Source organism: Martes martes, assembly GCF_963455335.1.
Source record: "Martes martes genome assembly, chromosome: 1".
In the NCBI taxonomy this organism is placed as follows: Eukaryota; Metazoa; Chordata; class Mammalia; order Carnivora; family Mustelidae; genus Martes; species Martes martes.
In genome coordinates, this window is record NC_137888.1 from 128,422,876 (window position 1) to 128,445,110 (window position 22,235).

General features: G+C 35.3%; 1 protein-coding gene across 1 annotated transcript in view; it reads right to left on the reverse strand.

Annotated features, from left to right (window-relative positions):
* The window catches only part of DNAJC13 (DnaJ heat shock protein family (Hsp40) member C13), a 126,034-nt gene that overhangs the window by 56,836 nt on the left and 46,963 nt on the right, over positions 1-22,235 (reverse strand). Inside the window, exons 10-23 of the mRNA XM_080811795.1 lie at positions 19,075-19,241; positions 18,891-18,970; positions 18,638-18,807; positions 17,554-17,653; positions 15,317-15,424; positions 14,630-14,785; positions 13,245-13,301; positions 11,119-11,240; positions 8,922-8,997; positions 8,552-8,647; positions 7,605-7,748; positions 4,518-4,532; positions 3,865-3,947; positions 2,380-2,533 (exon numbers count right to left, since the gene is read on the reverse strand). Of these exons, the coding sequence (XP_080667921.1) occupies positions 2,380-2,533; positions 3,865-3,947; positions 4,518-4,532; positions 7,605-7,748; positions 8,552-8,647; positions 8,922-8,997; positions 11,119-11,240; positions 13,245-13,301; positions 14,630-14,785; positions 15,317-15,424; positions 17,554-17,653; positions 18,638-18,807; positions 18,891-18,970; positions 19,075-19,241 (1,528 nt within the window). The remainder of the gene's footprint in view (positions 1-2,379; positions 2,534-3,864; positions 3,948-4,517; positions 4,533-7,604; positions 7,749-8,551; positions 8,648-8,921; positions 8,998-11,118; positions 11,241-13,244; positions 13,302-14,629; positions 14,786-15,316; positions 15,425-17,553; positions 17,654-18,637; positions 18,808-18,890; positions 18,971-19,074; positions 19,242-22,235) is intronic.

The following is a 22,235-nucleotide window of genomic DNA, read 5'->3' on the forward strand; positions in this document are numbered from 1 at the left end:
TTCACTTTCTATAAATTGAGCATTCAATTCATTCACCTTCTATTTACTAAACACATACTGTGTGTGCCATGCATTGTTCTAGTCGTCAAATAAACATAAAAATTACTGTCCTTGCAGGAGTAGCAGATAAAAAAGCAAAATACACATGATAATTGGGTGACAGTAAGTGTTATGGGGTGAAATAAAGCAGGGAAAGGGAGAGAGGGGGGGAGAGAGTAGAAGGTTGTATGTATATACAAAAAGGGCCGCATTATTAAAGATTTATTCATTTTTAGAGAGGGAGTGAGTAAAGAGGTGGGAGGAGGGGGACAGGGAGAGATCTCAAGCAGGCTCCCTGCTGAGCATGGAGCCTGACCCGAGGCTCAATCTCACAACACTGAGCTGACATCAAGAGTTGGACGCTTAACCAACTGAGTCAGCCAGGCACCCCAAGGGCTGAATTTTTAAACAGAGTGGCCAGGGAAGGCATATTCAGATGATGACATTCAGTTAAAGATCTGAGGGAAAAAACAAGTTATGAAACTATCCAGGGAAAAAGAATATTCCACTAAGAAGGAATAGCAAGTAGAGAAAGATCTTCAGTCAAGAACATGAATCTGGTGGCTTCCAGGGAACTTAGTGTTGCTGCAGCAACAGTGAAAAGGGTGAGTAGTAGATCATGAGATCACAGAGAGAATGCTCGGGATTAGGGGATACGCAAATCTTGTCTCGTTTTTTTTTTAAAAGATTTTATTTATTTATTTGACAGAGAGAGCAAGAGAGCACAAGCAGGGGGAACAGCAGAAGGAGAGGGAGAAGCAGGCTCCCTGCTGAGCCAGGAGAATGATGCGGGGCTCAATCCCAGGACCCTGGGATCATGACCTGAGCCAAAGGCAGAGGCTTAACCATCTAAGCCATCCAGGAGCCCCGCAAATCTCATCTCATAAGTCATTTGAAGGACGCCAGGCTTTTTCAAAGTGAGAGAAGCACCAGAGGGCTCTGCGCACATAAGTGACATGACCTACTTTATTTTAACAAGATCACAATGCTCCTATGTTGATAACAGATTATAAGGAGGCAAGGGTGAAAGCAGAATTACTGCTACAATCCCACAAAAAGAGGAGGGTTGGGTTCTGGACAAATTTTGGAAGTGTACTAAATAGGATTTGCTGACAAACTGGATGTGGGGCATAAGAGAAAAGATGACTTCAAGGGCTTTGATTAGAAATTAAGAAGGAGCCATTATCTAAGACCAGAAAGACTACAAGAGAAGTAGGTTTGGGAGCAGAGCAAGTGCACAGTTTTAGAGCTACATTCTAGTTGCTTATTGGACACCCAATTATAAAATAAGAGTATGAGGTCTCAGAAAGAAAATCTGAGATAAAAATCTGGAGGCCACCAGCAAAGAAAAAACAGTTAAAGCCTTAAGACAATGAATATAAATATGAGGTCCAAGAACTGGTCCTTTGTGCCAGTTTAGCAGTAGGGAAAATAAGAAAAATGAACAAAGGAGGAGTGCACAGTGAAGGAGGAGAAAATCCAGGATAATACAGAGTCCCAAAACCAAAGTAAAGGAAGTTTTTTGAGGAGGGATTGAGCACAATCAAATCATTGTATTTTGCAAATGCAGCTGGATTAAAGCAAACCCTACAGGATCATGAGTATGTTCAAATTCACAACTGCTATGAAAGCTTACATTATGCACACACACACGATTATCTATCACCAACATGTTTGTTTGTTTTTTTAACCAACATGTTTCTTGATCTTATTCTATTGTTCTTCACATGAATATTTTAACAGCGAAGTAAAATATGGGGGCGCCTGGGTGGCTCAATTGGTTAAGCATCTGCCTTTGGCTCAGATCATGATCTCAGGGTCCTGGGATCGAGCCCCGTATCGGGCTCCCTGCTCAACAGAGAGCCCGCTTCTCCCTCTCCCTCTCCCTGCTGCTCTGCCTACTTGTGTTCTCTCTCCATCTAATTAAAAAATAAAAAAAAAAAGTAAAATATGGCCACATTCAGAATCAACTACCACAAAAAAGTTAGTTAAACAAGGTACAAGTACAAGGAAAAAAGGAAAACAGGCTGTATTTCAGGGGAGAAAAAAAATCTAAGGGGGGAAAAAATAAGCAAAGAACAAATCTAGAAAGCAGAAGACCAAACTCATTGAAACTCCTACATTCTCGGGTACAAAAGTTCAGGTACAAAGCTGAGTTACTTAATGTAATGAATTTTTATTTTTGTCGCAGACAAAAATAAAAGTTTTCTAGTATTTCCTCCATAAAATTAAAAGGGAAAGGTAAAAAAAGTTATATAACCATTAATCTTTGAAAAACACTCCAAAAATAACATGTGCTTCCAAAAAGAAAAAATTGGTATTACAAAAATTAAACTTTACCTCAAATTCATGGTGGTTCCAGGAGATCACATTAGCACTACCAAGCTCTCTATCAATATTAAATGCTCTCATTTCAGATTCAAGACAATCTCTCAGTTCTTCTCGAGTTTTGAAATTCCAAATTAGGTTTGACTTGGCATGATCCTGACCAAACCTATACATATAATCAGAAAATAGTAGGAAGCAATAAACATTTAAAAAAAATCTATAAACATCACTTACTGCATTTTATAATAAGAAAACAGTGGAATTAACAAACTTCAGCAAAAACTATGTTCTTTATGAAGAACATAAAATCTCTGTAAATTAAGTGTAGTACAATGTAAATGGTAGAATCCTGGTGATATGTAACAGGTGTACACTGTAAAATTCTTTCACCTTTTCTGTATGTTTGAAAGTTTTCATAATAAAACACTAAGGAAAAAAAAAAAAAAGAACCCAAACCACAAAAACAAATCCGTGTGGATTTCAAAACAAGGAACTGATATTTCAATTTCAATATTTATTGCTAGTATAAATTTCAGCCAGAAAATAATTACAATCGGCTATCAAATTTCAGGTTGGGAATAAGAATTTCTGAACTATGAACCTGGGTATGAAGTATGTACGATGAGCAACATTCTAGATTAAAATGTTACAAACTACCTAAGAAAGAATACAGCTAAACAGCCAATTTCTGACTGATATTTGTAAAATATCTTCCTTTTACTCCTAGAATAATTTAACTGCTATAATAAATTTGGACACAGGTCTGAATTAGAGGTGGATGGGCATCATATCCTTCCGTTTTCTCTGCAACACTCCTAGAAAGTCTGATGTTAGAGTTCAAGAGAGTTCTACGGGAGACAACATAATTGAAGGATTTCTGAGAAAGAAAAATCAATATTCTTAAGACCGTACTATATACTATATTTATATTCTATAATTTAAAAGTACCGTGAGAAGTTTCCAAAGCACGTTATTTTCTTTTATCAGCCAAGGTATAATCAATATGTCAGCTTCCAGAGTAAGTATTGTAAATTACCCCAATTTGGAGTTAGCAAATCTCCAAACTGTTTCAAAGTCTTTCTATGTGTATGTCTGTGTGTGTGTGTTTGGGATGGAGGAACAGTGGGCAGGGCCAGTAGATGGAGAAGGGGTAAAAAGATCAGAAAGGCTGGAAAAGTATATTCAGCCAGCTAAGTTGGATACCCATTCCCCACAAGTCTCCTTATGTTTTCATCACCTACCTCTTTTAAGTAGCCATCTCAAAGCCTTAATAAAAATTTAAAGATAACTTTAGCTCCTCAGTCTACCAACACTCTTAAAAGACATTAACATATGGAAGCATCATTAATCATACCATTCTTAACAGTTACAATTCTTGACCTTGAGAGCGTAAAAATACCCATAGCAAAGAGCACTAGTCAGGCAAGAAAAACCCATCAGGGTTCTTCTAATGGCAATGCCAAATTTAATCTGTTGGAAAAGAGGCATTAAGTTTACCTATAATAGAAGAGATCCCAATTTGCTTCTATTTTTATTCTTTGTCTTCTCTTTCGAAGAACCACTGGCTTTTGATTTATATTCTGGAAAAAACAGAAATAAAACTTCATAATGCTCAATCTGGGGCTACCGAATAGGCTCAGTGAGAAAAATCATCACTTTATAAGTGATGAGAAACATGTTCTACATCAAATTTCGGCAGAAATAAATTAATGAAGCCAAATCTATAGAATATGAATATAAAATATTGTATCACAATGTGATAAATATGGTACTAGCAGATAATTCTAGTGTTGTTGAAATATTTTCCAAGTAGCCTAAAGTTATTGTTTCAATACCAAATTGTTACAGTTTATAGTGATGACTGATAAAATTTATAGTGATCAAAAAGTGACTTGTTTTAAACATTTACATGCAGTTAATACATAAGTCATGGGAAAACAATAAATGCAAAAGATTACAGGTTATTAAACTGCTATCAAAGCCATAAGGAGCAAGTATAAATTGAAACAGCTAATGGACAAGAAATAAGAATCTACATTCAGACACATGTGAGGTGAGATTTGAATTTATTAGACAAAGAATCTTGAAGACAACTCCACATGCCAGGCAGTTGAATGCATTTCACACATGTAGCAGGTACTTAAACTCACCGTATTGTTTCTGTCCTGAATTTAGGTTTAAAAAGGAAAAAATGAAAAAGTTTTAAATAAAAATGAGAGTGAGCCTGTATGTGTTAAGCTGTATCTATCATACAAACTTCAAGAGGAGGTCGCAATTATAAATCATCTCATTTTAAGACAGAAGAAGGCCCATTTGCTTCTCTAAGTCTATGACTCAAATTTTAGGAAGTCATAAACCCTTTTGAGAATACAAAGAAAGCTATAGCCCCTATTCCAGAGAAAGACATATACGTAAGGCTTGTAACTAACTGGAGGGGAAGATTTCAAAGATTTCTTGAAGTCTATATATGGGCTGGTAGTTAGGAATCTCTGCTCCAAGTGAAGCCTGCAGATATGGTAGACATTAAAATTCTGACCCTTGATGTGATAGAACCAAAAAGTAGAAAGTAGTAGAGATTAAAACACAAAAGTCTGTAAGTAACTTCATTAAAGAAGTGACAAATTATATAAAACAAAGCAGGAAAAAAAAGAATAGAAGGAATAAAGCCTAAATGAGTAATAAAATTTAAAAAGTAAATACTGTTTAAAATACGAAACCTACTGGTTATATAAGGAACTGTCTCCTACAAATTTTAATTCTGTGCACCCTCATGAAAACTAATGAAAGGTGACTTGAATAAAGCACATAAACAATTCAAAGATTTAGTTTTAATGATAAAACTTTCTCTATAATTTCTAATTAAGCAGCACTTTCTTCCATTTCCCTTGCTCTCAGGACAAAAAGCTGGGAGTACAGAATAGTGAATGTGTAAATGCTACACACAAAAAGCACAATCAGTTCTCTCCATAAACAGAGTTCACAGATTCCAGAGACTTAGGCTAAAACCCCTAACTAGCTAAACAAATTCCTCAACTAAAATAACAGAAGTAAGAAAAAAGCAATATTATACATTAGCCAATGGTTATTATTTATCAAACACACAGCATTAGCTACAAATGAAATTGACTTAAAAACATTCTGATTATATAAGAAATGCAGTTCCTTTTAAGCCTAGCCAGTTAATCTTGACAATGGTTAGTTTTCAGACTAGCTAAAGCACATGATCATTCCATATTTGGGTGTTAATATTTCTACAAATAAAATAATCACAAAGATTATTCACTGTTTCCTAAAGAAATTAACATTAAAAATGGCACTACAGCAAAAACAATCCATTTGAAACCGAAACAGTTTCTTGACCAGCAGTTCTATTTGGCATCCTTATTTGCTCAAAGTTTTAGATAACACCCACATAAATGAAACCAACAGAACAATAAAACATTACTGATATTTACAAATATACTATTTTTCCTCTGAATTGTTGTCTTTAAATAGCCATGTGTTATCCGCATTTACAGCTAAAAGAGCTTTGCGTTCAAACTTTTGTTGAATAGATGTATATGAAATCAGATGCCAAAAACTTACTTCAGTTAATTACATCCAACAGCTTGAACAACTATTATTTTAGAAATGGGCTTACCTACCTGAACTCAAGAGGTCATAATTTTTAATAACTGAAAATCATTCATATCCTATCTGTAGATTTTCAATTACTCAAATGGCACAGGAATATTATCATGACCAGACATGTATATAGTGCTTCTATTATTACCTTGGGTTTTTTTTGAGAGAGAGAGAGAGAGATAGGAGAAGCAAGTGAGTGGGGATGGGGTGGAAAGAATCTTAAGCAGCACACTCAGCACAGACCTTGACAAAGTGCTTGACTGCACAACCCTGAGATTGTGACCTGAGCTGAAATCAAGAGTCAGACGCTTAAATGACTATGCCACCCAGGTGCCCCTATAATTACCCTGCTCTTACATCAAAGCAGCCCTACAAAATAGAAAAGGGAGGCATTGTTATTCTGATTTTATGGAAGAGGAAAGTAACGCTCTGAAAACCCGTAAGTTGTTTTATGGGTTAATAAACCACAAAACTAGACTCGGATGTAGGTTAAACAGTTCAACATGGAAGATTCTCCTCACTATCCTAGCCATTTAGAAAGCATGTCTACTTCTTAATCTCAAGAAGCAAACTGAGGGTTGCTGGGGGGGTGAGGGGGTGGTAGGAATAGGGTGGCTGGGTTATGGCCATTGGGGAGGGTATGTGCTATGGTGAGTGCTGTGAAATGTGTAAGCCTGATGATTCACAGATCCGTACCTCTGGGGCAAATAATACATTATATGTTAATAAAAATAATTTAAAAAATTAAAAATAAAGTACATCTAGTGATTCTTTATATTGCATATGTCACTTACACAGATCAGTATGAACTCTTTAGGCTCAAGTTCTATAGAACTGAATTTTGGGCTCAATTTCAGATAGACACAAAAGACTACAATTGTTCTGTGGCACTGATTCCTATGTCTAGATGTTCTGGAAATTTGTAAGAAACCTGTTCAGTGAGATATTTATATTATTTTCTTTGTATAAAGAAATAGCTACCATAAGTAGAGATGGTTTAAGGGAAAGAATGTAAGTGTGGTCAATAAAAATGGTGAGATCAAGTCAACTTTAGTTGATTTAACCATTGCACATTCCATCCTAGAGAAAAGAATATGCATTACTGAATTAGGTTCTACTGATCATACAACATGCTAAAGAGTGAGACTAAAACTGTTTTTGACTTGGCCTTGATTTGAGGAGCTAATATTGAAAAATTTAAGTACACACAGTAAATTTAAAAATGTGAATCTTATTACCAAAACACCTGTCTGTCTAGCTCTGAATAAAAATGCTAAAGATGAGCACCTTTTTATAGCTATAAAATAAAATTCAGAGAAGGAAGGAAAGAAGCAGATTCATATAAATAAATTAGCATGGAAACTAGAAGTTATGGAAGAAAACCTAAGAGTGGAATTTTATATTAAATTTCATATAAAATACCTAACTAAAATCCTAATCACTGATTCATAAAACTATGAATTAAGAAAAATTTATATAAAAATACGAATCACAATTAGGTGACATTTCTTCCTATGTTCAGTCAGAAATATCTGAATACCCTCTCTGTGAACAACAATGAAAGCAAACCTACAATACACAGAAGTGCTAGAAGTCTGGAAGCAGATTTTTACCTCTTTTTGTGCAATGCCCATTCTATCTCTCCAGTGCATCAACACAAGATCTACTTTTTCTTTGGCAAATTTTTCAACTTCCTTAGCAGCTTTTCCAGCTAGTCTTTGCCACTCTGGAACTTTATTAAATTTTCCATACTGATCCTGTAAAATAACATTAAAATCCATTATAGTCCTGTTTGCAAATTTATTTTTAAAATCTAAGTAAAGCTGAGTCACACTATTTATTTTACATAAAATACATACTGGATGTTGGGGACTCAGTGAAGAAACAAAGTGAAAATTTCTACAATAAATTATACTTTTGTCCAAGAAATCTTAACTTTTCTGCTTAAGTTTCAAGATGATTCCTATGTGAAGGGTGGCAAGATGTGAATAGGAGATGGGTATAAATAGAAAAATGGAGTGAGGAAAGGAAAAAAACACATACAAGACATTATTACAATGGTATATCTTGAAAGATGTTTAAGTAATTTTCTCAGAGATAGCCTAACCTTAATAAAAAAACAGCTTTTGTTAGAAAAAAAAAATTCCTACCTAAGTTACTTTTTGCACTATTGGCCCCTTTCACCAACATTTATCAATCACACATTATATGCGAAATATCACATTATACATTTGAAACTTTAAAAAAAAAATCCATTCCTGAATGTGCCAATAAGCTGAGTTAAGGAAACAAAACATAAAAGGTTACTACTATTCATAATACTAGATTGAGGTGATGGTTTTAAAACTCTATAAATATACGAAAAATTACTGAACCGTACACTTAGAATATGTGAATTATATGGGATGTAAATTTTACCTTAATAAAGCTGTTACTAATACTACTTTTAGTACTGCTATTCAATACAGTGAATTCTTGGTTTATGTCTAAAATTTTTAGTGTGTTTTACAAAGAGTGGTCTTTTCAACCTGAAAAGACACTTAGGACAATCATTATTTACCATTGCTATTTTCACATTATCTCTAACATGCATCCGATCAGCATCCTTCTCAGGAACTGGATCTGAGCTGTCCAAGTAAGCCAGCAAGCCTGGCGGCTAAAAGCAAACAAACACAAAACATAAAATCCATTTTCAAAACATCCGCACCAAAGAAAATTTAGCTTTCAAAACCCAAATAAATACTATGATTTAAGCTACTGAGGTTAGCATTTATGTGACAATTTATGTTAGCAATTAATTATGTGACAACTCCTATGATATGCATCTTTTAAATAAAAAACTAAAAAAATCCTTTAACAGTATAAACTTCCTCCATGAAATTTTACTGGGCAAGAATACATAAATCTTCCAAGGCATTCAACTGACTTACCAAAATGCGTTTCAACAAGTTCGTCGCAGTTGCATTATCAGCTGTCCAGAGTCCCACTAAATGTCTACTTAGCTGTCTGAAAAAAGCAGACGTTGAGAAAGGTTTGCTGCTTTATCTCAGCTAGAACAGAAAGGAATTTTTAAGAACAAAATATCATATAAGAAATATAGCTACAGCAAAGAAACCATTCTGATGTTAAATACTTAAAGTTAGTATTTTAATGTGCAGAGGTGTATGAAACAGTAATTCAAAATACTGCTAACATTTTAGAATTTTCTCCAAATCAAAATGCTTTCCTAATAAACTCACTAATTTTCAATGGACTTGAACATGAAAAAGTAAGTAGGTTTTTACCTCATTTAAAGAGGGAAAACAAGACAATTAGATTTGATGATGTTTTTAGTTTGTGTAACAAGTCCTAATATAGTGATCATACAGCATTCTGGCATTCTTTGGAATTCTGCACATGAGTAAAAGTCAATAACTATGTTCTAATATAACCTACTTGGCAAGGTCAGAGATAGAAAATATTTTCAGTTTTGGAATCTGGAGACTTAAAGCACTTAAAGCCAATTATTTTACTCATGCCACTTTAGAGGTAAAAGCGTATTTTGGTTCAAAGTGAACAACTAAGATTCATGTTGAATTTATGACTTAGTAATTTATTAATCTGACCCTCACTATATGCTCCTCATGAACAGAGAATGTATTTTTTTTCAGAGAATATATTTAATTCACTGTTGACCCTTCTGTGCTTCAGTAGGGATTCAAACTGTCATTTGCTACAAGAATGGGTATGAAACCTGTAAGAGAAATAACCCAAACTATAGACATATGTCCTTACACAGGTTATACTCCCAGAAGAAAAAAGTTTAAAAACCCGAACTGTACTCTGTGCTATCACCAAAAAAATGAACACTACTAAAACTGTTCATTTCTATGTCTAGTTGAAAATTCACTTAATTACACTTATAATTTCCTTCACATGTATCAGGTAGGTATCATCTATCAGGGATTCCTAAAAAGGCTTTAAATAGGGATAAATGGGATAACTTTTTATCATGATAATTTGTAAAAGATAAAGCAATGCAAACAAAAAGTGGTAAATTGTATTACACATTGACAGCTTTTCAATACTGTGACTGACCACAATAAAGAATGTAACTGATTGTTTAATATAAAGAGGAACACAACAAGCAAACATCTAACATGTGGGTTTAATGGAGTATGACATTAAATTGTCTCTATTTTAATGAAAGATGGTATCTAGTATTACTTATAAGACAATACATCCAAGAAATAATCATTCTTTTAGATCTTTTTGTCCTCTCAGGCAACGTAAAAGACTACTTTCATGGCTAACATTTATAAATTGAAGGATGCAGACAGCCTCTAAAATAGTATAAACAACAGAAAACCACTGGCAAGGCAGCATACCACCACGACATCTAATAACTGGATATAAGTGACAAAAAAAGGAAATTTGTGATATCATAACAAAGTAAACCTAAGTCAGCAATTACTGCTATCATTTAAAAAGTCAAAAGAATATGATGAAAAATATTTTATGATATTCTTTTTTTTAAACTAATGAGTCACAGTACGCTAAGGATATCTGAAGAGTCACACATCAGGAATCATTAAGAAAAATTAAAAGGGATGGAATTCATATGGCCTGGAGTAAGTGAATAGATTTATGTGCTTCCTTACATTTAATTATTAAAAAAAAGACAATTTACCAAAGGGGAAAATGTTTAACTATAAGAGATTTAGAATACCTAAGCCAGTTAGACAAGGTTTTCTTTATTCTTGGAGTACCTAATTGACCAAAGATATTTAAACATTGACATGATGGCCAGAAGGAAATACAAAGAGAAAAAAGCCTGGGCATATGGTTCTAGTTCCATAAGCTTCTAGGCACTCTTTTCCATGTTCCAGTCCCATGACTATGTGTGTACAGCCATAATAGGAAAGTGAGGGGGAAAAAATCACACAGATCTGTTTCCTCCCTCAAGCTCTCCAGGGGCAGGGGTAATGATCATCTAGGCACAATCTTTCTATAAGGAAAGGAAAAGGAGAACTAGGTAAATCAAAAGAAAAAGAAACATTTCCATAATCCAAACAGTCTGTTTTATGTAATATCCGAATCCATTTTATAAGCAGCAAGTTAATTTATAGCAAATTAAATTTAACCTACCTATTTGTAAGCATCCTTTGATCTGAGCTTATTGTAAACATCGCAGTATGCAAGTGTCGAGGTAAGGCACCTTCACTTAGGGCAAGCTCCTGCATTTTTGTAGCAATTTCTTTGTCACCTTCCTTTGGAAAAAGGGTAAGATGATCCCTAAAGCAGCACTCCAGAACAAACTATCCTAATTTACAGAACTAATTTTACATCTCTCGGTAAAATAATTATATAGTATACAATGTAATAAAAATTTGAAATGCAACTTAATTACCCAAAAATAACATAGGTGATACAAGTAATTTTAAAAATATTATTTGCCTGTGGAACAAGGTTTTAAATGTTTACAGATACATTTATCTTATGAATTATGCTTTGCTTAATATTAAAATTAGGTTCATTCTCTGAGTTTATATCAGCCAATGAAAAGGAAAGGTGACTCAGGGAAATCAGTAATTCCTACCCAAGGCTTCTGCAAACCCGCCTTGCTTTTATTATTAACAATATATTCATTTTCATGGTGAACACAGTTCTTTATTTTTTTAAAAGAATGATGTGATAAACTGGAGTAGTTCTTTTCATCCTCATTTTACTTTGCTTAGCAAAGTAAAGTTTGGCAACAGAGTTAAGACAGGACTACTAATCAAAGGTAATCACAGAACTCTGAATTAAGTAAGCAATGTGATATTTAAGACAGCCTACTGTAAAGCAAAAATGCTCACAATATTAGTAAAAAAAAAAGCACAAGTATATAATACAACTGAATATGTATTATGTATATATCATTCTGACAGTATCAATACAAATATATACACAGTAGGTACACATATATATACATAATTTGCATATGTACACATATAATTTTGAACACTACACGGTCTGAGACAAAATTTACCAAAATGCCAATAGTAGTTATCTCTGGATGATAAAAATATAAATGATTCATTTTATTTGTTCTTTGAATTTTTTCTGTAAACACCAATGTTTCTTCAAAGACCACATACTGCTTTTACAATAAAAAAAAATAATTTAAGATACTTGCCAGTATTTCAGTGTAAATAAAGTGTTCCTTACACAGACATCAGCTCTAGTCACTAGCTGTGAGTGTGACATGTGTGGCTTATATGAAGCCCAAGTTTACGTTTTGGTTATATCTGGCCTTCCATGAATGGCAATGAGGGTCAGGAACACACTTTTGTTTGGTCTCACGGTCCTAGCTGTCCTTGGCTGCCAGGTCTGTGAGAGATATGTTACTTTGGAAGCTAAAACCCATTAGCTACAGAAAGAAAATTAGCTTAAGCTGGAAATACACACTAAAAATGAAAAAAAAACTTTGAGGTGTAATGCCTATATATAATTTTTTTAACACCTACTTAAGAGTATACTACTTCTGTGCATTCATTTAGCTACATGTTATATTTACAATATATATTTATGTATTATGATATGTTTATATCACTGAGTTTTTTGGTGAAAGAAGCAAACACTTTCACATTTTATCCAAATCACTACGAACAACAAAAAGAATTCAAAGCCATCTGATGTCATTATAGACATCCAGTGTGCAAGTTGATATTTATAACCATGATTTTATTTTCTAAAAATCAGAAAGCTAGAGCAACTATCTTAGATAAACAATATCCCATGTCTGACCAATGATATCATGCCCTGATCTCTAGAGCTTAATGACAAATGCACCTTAGCATCACAAACTAATTTTTGTTACCATTCTTATTTAATACCACTTTGGTATGAACTAACTCCATTAACAGACTTCTATGTAACCTCAGTACCTGAAGATTTCAATACCACCAATACCACCATCTTCCACCCCCAAAAAGAGCAAGAGAGGAAAAATGCTAACTTTTAATTCTTTTAAAACAAACAAAATACAAATAATGTAGGAACCGAAGATTTATTTGCCCGCATCCCACTTACCTCACAACTTTAAACTCTTAGTTTAATATTGAGGACTGTTTCTGTAGTTTAAAACTAATTTCTGAATAAAGACTCAAAATTACTTTTCTGACCCAGAAAAATTGCATGTTTCCCATAAAGGATAGAAGGTAATTTTGTCAGCTTCAATTAAAATAGCCAATCAACATTCAAGTAGGCTCAAAATTTCAAAATGTTCTCACCTCTATTATTGCTTTCATAACCAATCCAGCTCCCTTTATGATTGCCATGGAAGGATGCTTTAAAATAGGGAAAAAAGAATCAAAGAACAAAAGAATTTTATTGCAACATATTAGCTATTGCTTTTACGGAGGATATACAATTTTATCAGCCATTAAAATTAGTAAAGGCTACATCTCAAAGTCAGATCACAGTCTGGTTAAAAATTTTAGGTATTCTGGGGCACCTGTGTGGCTCAGTGGGTTAAGCCTCTGCCTTCAGCTCAGGTCATGATCTCAGGGTCCTGGGATGGAGCCCTGCATCGGGCTCTCTGCTCAGCAGGGAGCCTGCTCCCCCCCCCCCCGCTCCCGCCTGCCTCTCTGCCAACTTGTGATCTTTCTCTGTCAAATATATAAATAAATAAAAATCTTAAAAAAAATTTTAGGTATTCTTACAATATAGCTTTAAGGGTAATTAAAACATTAGCAGGAAACTGCTGACACTTATTTGAATAATTAGTTATCTGAATGATAAATATCAAACAGTAATGATGTAAAATAATACAAACTGATGTTTACAAAACAAATTAAGATAAAATAAAAATGTAAGTAACATACAGAAACATCACATGTACATAATAAATACTATAGTATTATATAAAATAACACTGTTTTCAACTATTTATAAATAGCCCTATTTCGGGGGAATTTATAAAGAAAAGGGTACTCTGGGCCTATCGGAAAATAAGTTTTTCACTACTTCTGAGAAAAGATAGGCAATAGGGGGGCGCCTGGGTGGCTCAGTGGGTTAAAGCTGCTGCCTTCGGCTCAGGTCATGATCCCAAGGTCCTGGGATCGAGCCCCGTATCGGGCTCTCTGCTCAGCAGGGAGCCTGCTTCCTCCCTTCTCTCTCTGCCTGCCTCTCTGCCTACTTGTGATCTGTCTGTTAAATAAATAAAAAAAAAAAAATCTTTAAAAAAAAAAAAAAAAAAAAAAAAAAAAAAAAAAGATAGGCAATAGGGTCAAAACAGTGGTCAAAAACCATCAACAGAGTTCTACATGAAACACCAAGAAATCTGTGGAATTAAATATCCTTAAGATGACAATGTTTTAGGCTGTATTTATCAGCATTACTATGGAAGCACACATCCTTTATTTATTTATTGAAGATTTTATTTATGACTTATTTGACAGACACAGCCAGAGAGGGAACACAGGCAGGGGGAATGGGAGAAGCAGGCTTCCCGCTGAGTAGGGAGCCAGACTCGGGGCTGGATCCCAGGACTCCGGGATCATGACCCGAGCTGAAGGCCTAACAACCGAGCCACCCAGACGCCCACACATCCCTTATTTTAAAACCAAACTGACCCAAAAAGTGGTTTTCTGATAAGAAAGATACAAGCCCTCACCTGAAAGAGCTTAAAGAGGGTTCTTCCATTGGATGCTACCATCTCTAAGAGCATATCAAACTGCTGTCCTTCAGTTGTCTCACTATATGGAGCACAGAGGGCGAAAGTAAGGAAGTCCAAGAGTGAACTAATAACTAGGGCACCAGTCCCATGATCCTGAAACAAAGTAACATACTGCCTTAGGACAGAGAAATTCAAGTAAAACACAGCAATAATGTGTTTCTGTTACCCTATAACCAAGACTCCTCAAATACACATAACTAAGGTTAATATGTTTAGTATTTATATAAAAAGCTATCTTTGACAACATTTAAACAACTCCAACAATTTGCGCCTTCTAAATCTATAGGTTGCCCATCTCCAAAACTGTTAGCAATGACTGAGGAGCCACTTTGGCTTAATTTTTTTTTTTTTTTTTTTAGAGCAGCTTATTTTATTTTTTACATTAAAGAAAAAGAAAAAAATCTAAAGTCTTTGCAACTTATTCTTCCCAGATAAATGGATATAGTCCTAAAACAGAATATTTTACTATTAGCAAATGACCAAGCTGACCAAACTGTTGTACAATCAATACTGACCAAAGTTGGGAGCTGCAATTAAAAAAATAAACCTGCCAAACTGCACTTCTAGAATACCTTTCAATAATGTATGGTATCTCTCATTAAGACAAATTTAATTACAACTTACCACATGGGAATTAAATTTTTCCAGTAAATTTTCCAGAAACTTCTTTGAAGAGAGAAGCGAAGCTTTGTTCAGCTGTTCTTGTCTTAAGTCATAGTCATCATGCATGGGCTATTGATTAAAAACAGTGATAATTCATGAGCAGGCCCACATATTGGCATCACACGAAAGTCATTTATAAAGAGTATTCATTAAATAATAAAAGAATTAAAAACCACAGCCTTTAAAAAGTTGGAGGCAGAAAGGAAACTCGTGATAAGACAAGCAGGCAGTGAGATTCCCCCAGGGTCTGATAAGGCTTCATAGACACTGTGCCCAGCAAGTACCCATAGAGAGTACTGCACAAGGTACTCTCTCGAAAGTCACAAGTCTCCTTCTTAAAAAGCAAGTGACACCCATTTCCTCTCTCCCAATTTTATAATTTAAATTTCAAATTTAATTTCAAATGATAAAACTTAGCATTTATTGACTTATTTTTTTTAAAGTGTTTAAAAGCAGGTACTAAAATGAGCAGCAAATACTTCTTTGTCTCTTCTGAATGGTGGAATAAATGAGAATGGGAGAAACATTCCAGCATGATGGTTAGGAGTAAAGATTCAATCCTAACTTTGCTACTGACCACAGCTGACCTCAAGCAAGGTTAAGCTGCTTCAGCTCTAAATTTTACTTTCCTCAGCCATCCAAGTGAGATTAATAGTACTTAACTCATAGGACTACTATGAAGCTTAAATGAGATAATTCGTGTAAAATATATAGCCAAAATCTAGTATGTAATGAGAGCTCAATGTGTTTGTTTCACACTATGGTATTTTATTATACAGTTATCCAACTAGTTCCTTTTTTAAAAAGATTTACTAATTTATTGGGGCACCTGGGTGGCTCAGTAGGTTAAGGCTCCCTTTGGCTCAGGTTATGATCTCAGGGGTCCTGGGATTGAGCCCCACATCCAGGTCGTTGCTCAGTGTGGAGTCTGCTTCTCCCTCTCCCCTTGCCCTTCCCCCCACTGTGCTCGCTCACTCTCTTTCTCTCTCTCTCTCAAATAGTCCTGGGGAGCATGTGCTGAGGAGGGGCAGAGAGAGAGGGAGTATCTCATTAGTCCATGCTCAGAGCCGAGTTAGACACAGGGCTCAATCTTATGACCCTGAGACCACAACCCGAGCAGAAACCAAGAGTCAGACGCTCAAGCCACTCAGGCACCCCATCCCAGAATTCTTTCAATGGAATTATTAGGGTAGTAAAGATAATAAAACTGACTTTTGAGTAAAAATGCACGGTTTTATCCAAGTGATTACTTAAGTTTTATTCTATATCACTAAACTTGCCTGAACCCACTTTAGTCCCATATGCTAAATACAACATTGAGGTAAATCAGGAATTTCAAAGTTATACTGAACAAGTCATTGCTTTTCCTATATAAGCTGTCACCAAGTTAGTTTCTTTACCCTCAGCTTTCAAATTTCTTTACCCTCAAATCTTTACCCCATCCTACCTCAGCATCTTGTTTCTTACATATTTGGTCTACCTGTCTCTAACTTTACCTCTAATAGAGTCTCCACGTAACATCTGTGAGCTTTCGGAAGTTCAAACCTAGTATTACTGATTCCCTGATGAAAAATCTTTCTGCTATTCCTTACTAAAGGTCACAAATCTAGCTTCTTTGTCTGATACAAAAGGCTTCTGATGACTGCATCTCTGCATACATCTCTAGCTGTACTCCTAATCCCACACACCTCCATACAAGCTTTATGATCTAGCCATTTCAATTATTTGCTTCTTCCCCAACATGCCTTTGCATACGCTATCCCCTTTTCCCAGGAAATCCTTCTCACAGAGGGAAAATACCTGCCTGTGCTTTAAGCTTCAGATCATTTGTAACATCTGGAAGATTGGCCTCGAATCTTTTGTCTTCCCCTCACCACAAACCCAAAAAAACTAAGTGCTGCCTTTTTAGTGATCCCATAGGCCCAGCTACTTTAGTTTATACACATATGCCCACCTTACTAGACTGTCAGCAATTTCAAGAAAGGAACAAATTCTGTATTTCTAGTAGATAGCACAGTGCCTGGTTAATAGGATGTGCTAAACAAACATTTATCTGAATAAATAAACTGCCAAGAGAGCAATTTAGGAAATACAGAAACACTGAATTGAATTGCTACAATGAAAATCTGGGTTTGCGGAAATTTAAAACATCAATCAACTTAAGAAAAACCAGTCTCCCTTTAAAAAACACTACTTACACACATGAGGGCACAGAGCATATCAACAGCTGCATGGATTACTCCATTGTTGCTCCTCTTGAGTGCTTTTACTACCTTCACTCCTAGACGCTCCCGAAACCTGTGGAACAAAAACAAAACAAGGAAAAAAAGCATATAATAGCAATATCAGAGCATTATTTTATTATTAAAATGTAACATAATAAGTCCTTTTGAGTTTCTATTGCATTCAGCAAGTACGGATTTTAAATTACACCTCTAGAATGTATCAGTTCCCATGACAGTTTTTTTCTTTGAGGGGGAAGATTTTATTTTTTAAGTTAATTAAAACTAAAAGGGATTTTGGGGCACCTGGGTGGTGCAATCAGTTAAGTTTCCAAGTCTTGTTTTCCGCTGGGATCATGATCTCAGTGTTGTGAGATGGAGCCCCACGTTGGGTTCCGTGCTGAGCATGGAGACTTAAGATTCTCTTTCCCTCTGCCCCTCTCAAGTAAATAAATCTTTTTTTTTTTTTTAAGATTTTATTTATTTATTTGACAGAGAGAGAGAAAGAGAGAGAGAGCACAAGCAGGGAGAGAAAAACAGGCTCTCCACTGAGCAGGGAGCCCTACGTGGGGCTTGCTCCCAGGACCCTACCTGAGCCACAGTCAGATGCTTAACCCACTGAGGCACCCAGACACCCCTCAAATAAATGAATCTTTAAAAACAAAAACAAACCACCTAACGGACTTTAATTTCCTATTCAAAGTCATTAAAAAAAAGTCAGTATGGGGCGCCTGGGTGGCAGGCTCCGTGCTCAGCAGGGAGTCTACTTCTCTCTCTCTCCTTCTGCCCCTCCCCTTCCCTCATGCTCACAGGTGTGCGCTCCTCTCTCTCTAACAAATAAAATCTTAAAAAACAAACAAATAAACAAGTCAGTACATTGCAGGTATGTAGGAGACAATAGTCACACCCTTCAGTTCCACTCACCCTCATTTATTTATGAATAAAAACCACTGTATCATTATATGATCCAGTTTTAGACAGATATAACAAGATAAAACTGTTGATTATCTGCTACTTTGAGCTGTTTGTATTCTCTAAAAGACGCTCAAAGACAACTTACTTTGGAAGTTGAGTGAAGGCCAGAAAACCAGCTTTGGAAGCCACAAGCCTCCTCACAGCCTGGAACTGACTCTCAAGTTCTGCATTTGAAGCAACAACATCTCCCTCCTGGGACAGTAAAGCTGTTATGGCATTATTGATCAGTTTTTCTTTGTTTTCTGAGAAGAGACCCTAGGTAAGAGAAGAATGTTTCAAAAAGTTTCCATTCCTGAAGTTAGTTAACAATGAACAAATTATAACACAATTTATCTTACATCCTGCGTTACTGCATGCAGAACTCCACTATAAGAAATATTAGCGTTGAACCTGAATACAGCATCTGCAAAGTTGCCATCTGTAAGATGAAAAGGTTCAAAAAGATTTAGAGGTTTGCATTCCTAATTTTTAAATTATTAAGGAGATGGATGGAAATGCAATTATACTTAAATCAATACTTACTTGGAGGTGTGGCTAAAAATCTGAGATGAAGACTCTCTACCTCCTCATCGACAGGCATGCTGAGTAACCCCCATCGCTGACCTTTATGAGTTGGTGTCATTTTTACACAAACATCTCTGTTACCAGAGGCTCTTACTCCATCCAGCAAACTTGCTAATAAAGAATCTCTAAGCAAGGTAAAAAAATAAACAGGTTTTAGGATTGATAATTAAGGGGAATTTTGATTCAGAATATAGCATAGGCCCTTTAGCAGGTAACCCACTCAGGAAGAGCTCAGGAGGATACATGGAGCAGCACAAGGGAACAGGGACTTTAAGAAAAAGCCTGGAATTCTACTACTAGCTCTGTTCTTTGCTCTCACGTACCTTGTACGAGTTACTTAAGCACTATAAATGTAACACTTTTGGTTTTTCCTTTAAGATTTTTTTAAGCAGTTTTACTGAGGCGTAACTTACATATCAAAAATTCAACCAATTAAAATGTACAGTTTAAGAATTCTTAGTAAATTTACACAGCTGTGTAATCATCCAATTTTGGTACACTTTCCCCACCGCCCCCCCCCAAATTTCCCTGTGCCCATGTGCAAAAAACAATCCAGTCCCAGGCAACCACTTATTTTCTAGTTTTGCTTTTTCAAGTAACTTCATCAAGAGAATGAAAAGGCAAGCCACAGTCTATGAGAAAATATTTACAAAAGCCATATCCGATAATGGACTGTTATCTAAAATACATATGTAACTCCTAAAGGTCAACAATAAGAAAACCAACACAATTAAAAAGTGATCAGAAGTCCTTAATAGACACCTCACCAAAGAAGATACACAGATGGCAAATAAACATATGAAAAGACACTCAACACAGTTATCAGGGAAATGCAAACTGAAACAACAACAAAAAAGCCCCACACACCTATAAGAATGACCAAAACTGAACACTAATAATACCAAATACTGAGGAGGATCTGGAGCAACAGGAACCCTCATTCACTGCTGCTTGGAGTACAAAATGACACAGCCACTTTTGGAAGACAGTTGGCAGTTTCTAACAGAACTCAACATCCTCTCAGCATATGATCCAGTGATCACACTACTTAGTATTTACACAAAGTATATGTGCTGCCCAAGCGAGCACAGTATTTACGCAAAGGATGAAAACTTACGTCCACACAAAATCTGCACACAGTTGTTTACCACAGGCTTTATTCCTAACTACCCAAACTTGGAAACAACCAAGAGGTCAAATGGATAAATAAACCATGGTCATGTCTAGACAATGGAATATTACTAAATATTAAAAAGAAATGAGCTATCCAATCATGAAAAGAGGAGGAGGAAATGAAAGAAGGCAATCTGAAAAGGTCACATACTATAAAATTCCGACTAGGAGACTGTGGAAGAAGCAACTCTGGAGACAGTAAAAAGATGAGTGGCTGTCAAGATTTAGGGAGGAATGAGAGATGAAATCAGTGGAGTGGCATTATTACTGCTGGAGAGGATCCCTGGAGATTTTTAGGGCAGTGAATATAGTCTATGTGATACTATAATGGTAGACAAATGTCATTAAACATTTGTTCAAACTTGGAGGTCCATCAGTTTTATCAAATATATCACTCTGGTACAGGATGTTAGTAATGGGAGAGGCTATACCTAGTTAGCAGGCAGGGCAGTAGAATATAAGAGGTATAGGAAGAAATCTCTGTACCTTCTGCTCGATACTGCTGTGAACCTAAAACTACTCCCCAAAAAAGTCTATTAAAAAATCCATATAAACGGAATCATATAATGTATCGCCTTATGTGTCTTGCTTATTTTATATATCATGTATTTTTAAGGTTCATCCTTTTTATGGCTGAGGAATATTTCACTGTATGGATAATCAACATTTTAGCCTATTTGTTCACCAGGTGACATATATAACAACTGTCTCTAGTTTTGGCTATTATGAGAGATGTTATTATAAACATTCACATATAAGTTTTTATGTGGGCATATGTTTTTATTTCTCTTGGGGTAGATTTTATTTCTCTTGGAGTAGAACTGGCATAGGGTCATACGATAATTATATGTTTAAGAAATTGCCAAACTGTTTTTTAAACAGTTTAAAATTTTACATCCTCACCAGCAACGTATGAGAATCCATGTGCTTGCCAACAATTGACACTGCCAGTCTTTTTGATGTTACCCATTTTAGTGTACATGTAATGGTTTTAATTTTCCCTAATGAATTAACGATCTTTTCATGTGTTTATTTACCATTCAAATATCTTCTCTGATGAAGTAGATGTCTATTTGAATTTTTTTGCCCATTTATTATTTTTTAGTATTGAATTAAAAGAGTTCTTTATATATTCTAGAAACAAGACTTTAACTAGCTATATGTTTTCCAAATATTTTCTTCCTCTGTCTGTCTTTTCCTCTTCTCAGTTAGGTCAAAGTTTTCAATTTTGACAAAGTCTGATTAATCAGACTTTTATAACTGTGTTTATGGTGTTTCTGGTATTATATCTAAGGAATCTTTTCCTAATCCAAAGTCACAAAGAAATTGCTTTACTTTCTGCAGATAGATTTTATTGGGAAAAATGGCATCTTCTTCCTAGGGATCAGAATTAAACAATGTAATTGCACATGACAAACTGTAAATGCTGAGATACCCTCCTCTGATTAGAACATGTGCACTATTCTTTTTTTTTCCCCCAGACGTTCTCTTCCTTGAATTCAGGACAGGAAAAAAATAATACAACCTTTTGCTTAGAATGCCACTTTTGTTGAACTTAGATCAAAAGCCTTCCAAGGTAAGAAACAGTTGCTGGTCATACTCCAGGAAGTAAAAATACTTCAATAAGGCTGTATTGCAGACAGCGGCAAAATGCACAACTGTTTCAACTATCTTTTAAAAACAGATTCAGTCTCAATCTATTCACAATAGCATAAAAGAACTTCCTGGAATGTAAAAACTACCAAACCTATGACAATGGCTTAGTATATGAAGGGAGATCAAGTTATCACAGTAAAATAGCTATAAGTGGTTTACCTTCCAGGAGGAGTTTATGAGCTATGGCATCTCACAGATTTTCATGGCAACAGCCAAGTCACAGTAATATAAAATAAATCAGGCACATTCCACTGGAAAATTAGTAACTAGTCTACTGATGCAACTTAAAA